This window comes from Cryptomeria japonica, chromosome 7, assembly GCF_030272615.1.
Source record: "Cryptomeria japonica chromosome 7, Sugi_1.0, whole genome shotgun sequence".
Taxonomy (NCBI): Eukaryota; Viridiplantae; Streptophyta; class Pinopsida; order Cupressales; family Cupressaceae; genus Cryptomeria; species Cryptomeria japonica.
The window spans coordinates 622,592,329-622,599,142 of NC_081411.1; the positions used below are offsets into that span (position 1 = coordinate 622,592,329).

Here is a 6,814-nt window from a genome sequence, read left to right on the forward strand (position 1 = left end):
ATTCGCAATGTTACACCGACCAGTGTAATAGCAATCCATGATTCCGTAGCACAGAAACAAAAATGTTAAAAGAAAAAATCAACAAACTCTGAATTCAAATCCACGCGAGACAGATTTTTAAATATAAAATGTTTTTCTATCAATTCATAGATGTTATATCTTTTTCGCATCTCAAGCGTTTTTTCTTAGTTCGTAGGAAAATCTGTTTAAAGCTTTATCATTTGCGCCTCATTAAATATCTGTTTAACCTGTTCTTTAAAAAAATTTCAGGTATATCATTAACCATTTTTCTTTGGAAACCAGCCCTGCTCAGGATCTCGGTATTTCTACAGTTGAACATAAAGCTGAGCTTCAAACATGAAATAATTAGTAGTTCTTTTGGGAAGTTCTGTGCAAGGCAAGTTTCGAAGGACTCTTGTTACAAAATAAGTGCACCGATCCAAATTACAGAAAAAGCATATTTAAATAATCTAGCTTCTAAAATCAGTTAAACTAGGGAAATCGAAAGCAATGTGCTTGCTGCATGCATATATTAGACTTAAGTAACAAGAAAGCCTCTTCTACGAAGCATTTAAAAAGGAAGATATGCCTATTTAAGAAATGAAAAGAATGCAACAGTGAACTTCTTTACGAAGAACACATTTACAAAGGTAACAGTGATCTAATTTTATGTCAGAAAACCAACGATACTTGGAATGAATAAACATATTACATGATTTCCAGACTTGCTCACAAAGTACTCCCCCAAGGGTGGCATTTTCAAATGCCAAACTTCTGGCATTTGGGTTAGCAGTATCACAAGCAAGTCTGTCCTTGTGCCATTTGCATTTTCAATTGTTGGAAGCACGCTTAGCTTCCTTTCAAGAAGACATAATGAAACCATCATATATTCCAGCCTCAGCCTTCGTGAAAACATTATATGGAACCCCTCCTTCAACCACAATGAACAGTTTTGATTCCTGTAGCTTAGATAACGTTTTCTGGGACCAAGCCAGTATGAAGTGAGTAATAAGGCCATAGTATACAAAGTCTGCAGGCATGGATACTCCTTGAGCTACATTGCAGAATGACAGCTTGCAGTGTGTAGAAGCAGAGCTTTAATCTCTTCAGGCGCAATTTCTCCTTTAGGTTGCTATTCAGAGAAAGAGATGAGAGTTAGCCCCTTACTACAATACAAATATAATGAAAATGATTTTATCTCTATTGTCTTCGATTCAACCATTTGCATACCTCTGCTCGAAATACATCTAATGCAAACCCATTGAAGCAGCTAATGACAGCTTGCTTCACATCAAGTCCAAGTCCATCCAGTGCCCTCATTGTGGATAGCAGTAATCCAGGTCGCCTAGCACAAAACATATGGATATTTAGAGCATGCCCTTCTTTTATCCTCACCTCCACCTGCAAGAGAAAGAAATCAGAAATGTGTAATTTTCCTCCTAAACATACAAACATCAGATACCTCCTCAAATGAAATTTGGCAATCATAGGCATAGTTTTTTTTTCTTAAGTGTTTCCAACTTTTCATCTTATGAAATGTTCACATATGGGTATCCTTGAGACACTAAATCATCTTTCCTTGCAAAGAGAACGCATTTCAAACAACTCTCTGATAGAGGAAATTCAATTAGCTTTACCTTATAGAAAATATCAAACACTTGTTAAAAATGGCAAGCTAAATCAGTTCTATGATCCAAATTTAGTATACTTTTTCTCCAAGAAAATAATACGTCCTTGGATCTAGAAACATAAGAAACACATTCCCACTCACAGTTTTTGCACACCATTAACCATAAAGGAAATGTGAAAGATCCTAAAAAGTTCACAAAAATCTTTTAAAGCTTTTATTCACAAAGTGCTAGGAAGTGGATCTGGTCCCATTTTTCTGTAATGGTTAAAATCTTTGTAAATAGATCTTGCTGTTGTCCTCTTCAACAAAATTTGCTATGGAATGCACATATTGCGATTGAAAAATCATAAGCACCATGCAATACATGACATCCAAACAAAAATAGAGAAATTTAAATGTTTAGTGGTTTCCAATTGAAGGGTTTTGGCTACGCAGATAAGTTGCCCATATGCAATATTCAGATAGAATGACTAGACATATAGCAATATTTTTGTTTACCTTTTGTAGCAACATACAAAAGACAAGCACAAACGGTGTATAAATACCTGAAAACATACATTAGGGCTTCTCATAAAAAAAAAAAATAGTCATATCACGAAAGCCAGAATGTTAATACTCAATGAAATTTTCAAACAAACATTGGGCAAAAGATTATAATGCTTGTATACAGAGTCACAATTGATTTGCATGTTTGCTGTTTCATTTGAGTAATTGATTACTTACCCTTGCAGGCTGTCCATTGGGACTTGGCAATGAAGATGGGCATTCTTCTTTCACTCGGCAAGGTAAAACAGGAGTTGTAGGTGTCAGAGGATGGAAGCTAGAAGACCCAGGTAAAGCAGGTCCCTGAGAGGTAGATTCAAGCTCGTTGTGAAGGTCATTGATCCTCTGCAGAAGCTCCTTCAAATAGTCAATTGCATCTCCCAGAATAGAGGCACGGTCCATCTGTCAAATCACATTACATCATTAAGGTTTTTCTGCAAGAAAAATTCTACAATTCAGGGATAAAAAGTCCAATCAAGACAGTAATAACTGAGAAGGAAAATCAGTACATATCATGAAAGCATAAATTACAGCAAGGAAAAACCATAAAAGACACAAAAAACAGCTTTGTCAGACACATTATCATTTGTAAAGAAGAGGTTTGAGATATAAATTTGAGAAAATAGCCAAGAACAAACCAACATGGCTTTTCAACCTCAGGAATAAGTTAAAAAAACCAAAAAAACAACAATTACAGGCAACATCATCTCTCCGAGCACTTCTTACAGAAAAACTGGAAACTTGCTAAGTGTAACCAGTTCATACCAAAGTAGCAAAATCATTTCCTGAGAGAATTGTTAAATGCTTTCAAAATCCATAGGGTGTAAACAATGAATCTCAGAAGAAAGAACTATCAACATCAATTACGAAACGGTACATTGCCCACTATAAAAGACTGGAAATTAGGTAATTGAAACTCTGGAAGTTCAATGGAATGGAGTATCAAGGATGCAAGAATAAATCTACCATGATTTGCAGAAAGAATATTATAAACTTCAAGGAAGAGGCCTGCAATATCTGAAGAACTGCTTATGCCAACAGAAAATTAAAAACAAAGGGCAATCAGAGAAAGTTATACCAAATCAATCAGCACTTGCCAATCCTGGAATAAAGCCAGAAACGATATCGTGAGCCTAAGGAAAGAGAAAGATTGTTAATGGAAAAACCAATACTGCTGGTTGAGACCAAATCAAGGCAGATGTACACAAAAGTGCCGACATCTAAGGTCAAAAAAAGATTGCAGAAGAAAGAAACGAAAGCAAATGCTGAAGAAAAATTAAAAATAATGAATATGGATACAGCTCAAATCAGACAAATAAGTACTCGCTAAAGAAGAAATTTACAACTTTAAAATAAACAAATTATATTAAGTTGCTAAAAGTGTGCCCCCAAAACTGGCAAACATTTCTCAATATAAAAAACTGACATCAAGAAAAACAAAGAGCTCTCAGTTTACAAACTCCAAAATCAGCAAAGAAAGGAAAACTCAACAGAAGACAAACCAGCAATCATTTGTCAAAAGAACCAATCCAAAACTTGAAAAGAATAAATATAGCAGATTTCATCAATTTGTATAAAGACAAACTAGAAGCGAAAAAAAGGGGTGAACCATATCAAATCAGCAAGCACTTCACGAGGATAAACTATAAAGCAAAAACCAGAATATAAAGAGCACACAGTTTCCTAACTACTACATCATCAGAAGCACAAAGAACAATGCAACAAGACAAGGCAACAATCACTTATTAATGGAAACAACAAATGAATCAAAAGATAAAACAAAATTCATCAATCATCAATTTACCTTCAGAAGCATTGTGAAAAGCAACAGCCCACATTAAATCAGAAAAATATCGGAGCCTGACTTAAAGATGGTAAGTCCTAGCATCTGATATAATCCACAGGCCATGAGGACTAGTAGTTACCATTTTTGCTTATTTGATTTTTCTCTGAGTTGGGCAGATTCAGGGTTGAAATGCTACTACACACTTCTTAAGATGCCCTGATTTCTAAGCTGAGCTGCAGTGAAATTTAGGATGGTATACACCAATTTTTTTGACATTGGCTTGAAAACCAAAGGTAATTCTTTAATCCTTTAGTTTTCTCCTATTTCATAACCATGACATTTCTAATGGAGATGAGAAGGGGGAATATCAGAAATTTCAGAGAGGCAATAATACTCACTAAATCAACATTGAGTCAAGGACAACAAAAACTATAAAGAAAAATCAGCAGCAAGCCAAGGACAAGAATAAGGGAACATTAGGCGAAAGTAATGAAACAGCATCCAAAATGGATCCTTATCAAACATGTAAGAATAGAAACACATACAAAATAGATTAGTGAATTTCGGTGAAGATGAATGGATGAGAAAGTTCGAAACAACATAGGCTATTAGGCAGACCATCACACACCAAACCAACAAGAAGCTGAGGACAACATTAAAATGTATAGGACAAAAGTAACGAGCCAGCACCCATAGTAAAGCCGCATCAAACATGTATTCAAGCTTTGTGGATTTTATCCGACATATTCAAGCTTTGTGGATTTTATCCGACAAACACCTTGGCAACGAACATCAAACATGTATTCAAGTTTTTCTAACCAAAAAGGGCACTATGAAACAGACTAATAAGTTTATCCAAAAGACCTTGAGCCTGCCTATGATAGGAGAGCCTCCTATCAAAGATAACATACACAGAGAACAAACCTTGCTGATCTTGGGAACAACAGAGCGAAGCATGTAGAGCCGATCATTGAGCTTCTTCCTTCTCCTCCTCTCAGCCATAAGGTTCTTAGCAGGTAAGCCCTTTTTCTTCCCCTTATCGACACTAAGACTATTGTTATTGCTAGCATTATTCCCTGCAGAGCCCAATCCACCGTCATCAGCACCACTAGCTTCAAGCTCGACCTTGGTGGCATCATCTGTATCATACTGAAATCCAGAGCCATCAATGCTCTCTTCCATATCTTCCTCTTCTCTCTTATCTTCCTCCCTCACAGTATTCCTATCATTATTATCAGCAGCACTAGATACCATAAGCTTCCTTTTTCCTTTCCCATTGGGACCAATAGTATTGCTATTATTATTGGGGTTGGGACTCCCTGCACTAGCACTAGTATGCCTGAGAGCAGCCCGCTTCTGAAACAGAGTAGGCTGGGCACCCACCGAAGGATAAACCTCAAGAGGTCTCAGCGTCTTTGACCTGCTGAAATTCAGCACTGGGACTCGAGCCTTGGCGGGCTGCAGAGCAGCCGCAGGGGCACCAAGAGATGGAGGATTCAGCACATTGCTTGGGCCTAAAGAGCAGCAGCTGCTGCCGCCATTGCTGTTGATTCCCAGAAGGTTGCTGAGACTATTAGCATTAGTAAACAGCATATTGGAGCCAGTGGTCGTATTGGGCATCAACCGAGGGCTAAGATTAGGGGTGCAAAGCTGGCTGTGGGGGCTAAGACTGGGCGTGGAGCTGCTACGGGGACTCGACCCCGGGACCTGGAACCCCCCAGGTCTCATGTTAAACAGGCTTCCCCCATACAAATAGCTGTTGTTTGTAAATCCCTCACAGCTACTGGCAGCATCAAAGGAGCTTGAACCCACGACATCACACAGCGAAGGCAATGCATTCTGGTGGTTCTGCTGCTGGTGGCTTTGGTGGGCTGAGATAAAAGACTGTACATTGGAAGTATCAAGGCTAAAAATGGACGTGGGTGAGGAAGAATTAGAATTCATGGCCTGCAACAGAATGTTGGCTTCTGTATTCTGCTGCACAAGACCAGAATAACACCCAAAATCCTTACTTTCCATGCTAAAACAGCCTCCAACATCTTGGTTATGACTAAGATTATTAGCAACATTGCCATTACTGTTGCTATTACTTGGATACCATTCCTCATCTAGCATTGCCTTAAACGCATTCAAATTCTCATCCTCCCACACACCTGCTCCAGTGTTCATTCTCGAGAACATCGTGGTGTGTATATTTTCTGTATATCTCACTCTCTGTGTATGTGTCGCTCAACTGAGCTCAGGATGCTACTCTCAGAGCCAGCAAACTGCTAAATCTGGCCCATTTCTGGTGGTTTGACAAAACTTCAAGTCTTGGATCGTTTCTGAATATAGTTGCCGCAGGTGCTGAGGACCATGAAGAAGCTGCTGCAGCTGCAAATGCTTGTGGCTCGTCTCTGCATCTGTTGTCAGCTGTCTTTTCTTCACCACCCTTCCTTTAACTGTGGGCAGGGGTTTGTTAACCGCAGTTACAGCTTGGGTTAGGGACATCGGTTACTTGTATGTTTGTATGATTAGTATGCCGCTGGTTAAGGGACAGTTGTGTACGCCTTTAACGGCCTGCTGACGTCATTTACAACAGCGTTACAAAAGGAGTCACTAGAGACAAACTTAGATTTTTATTATTAATTAATATTATTATGGCTACGGTTATAAATCCATAAATTTCAGGGAGTTTATTTTTACACAATTTCAGAATGGTCTAAGCATTAAAAGCACAAATATTAGAGTTTACAAACTTACAATTAAAAAAGAGATATTAATAAGGAATGTTCCCTCATAAGAAAGAATGGAGAACCTCAAAACTTTTAAAGAGAATGAGTATTGCTAGAAAATTAAGTTTTGGCATCTTTTAG

General features: G+C 38.0%; 1 protein-coding gene across 1 annotated transcript; it reads right to left on the reverse strand.

Annotated features, from left to right (window-relative positions):
• Positions 1-497: 497 nt before the first annotated feature.
• Positions 498-6,373, reverse strand: LOC131069233 (transcription factor ICE1). Its single transcript, XM_058004596.2, has 4 exons — positions 4,884-6,373; positions 2,354-2,575; positions 1,231-1,401; positions 498-1,132 (listed from the first exon to the last, which is right to left on the reverse strand). Exons 1-4 carry the CDS (start codon positions 6,138-6,140, stop codon positions 1,055-1,057), a joined length of 1,728 nt encoding a protein of 575 aa, XP_057860579.1. The 5' UTR covers positions 6,141-6,373; the 3' UTR covers positions 498-1,054.
• Between the last annotated feature and the right edge of the window lie 441 nt (positions 6,374-6,814).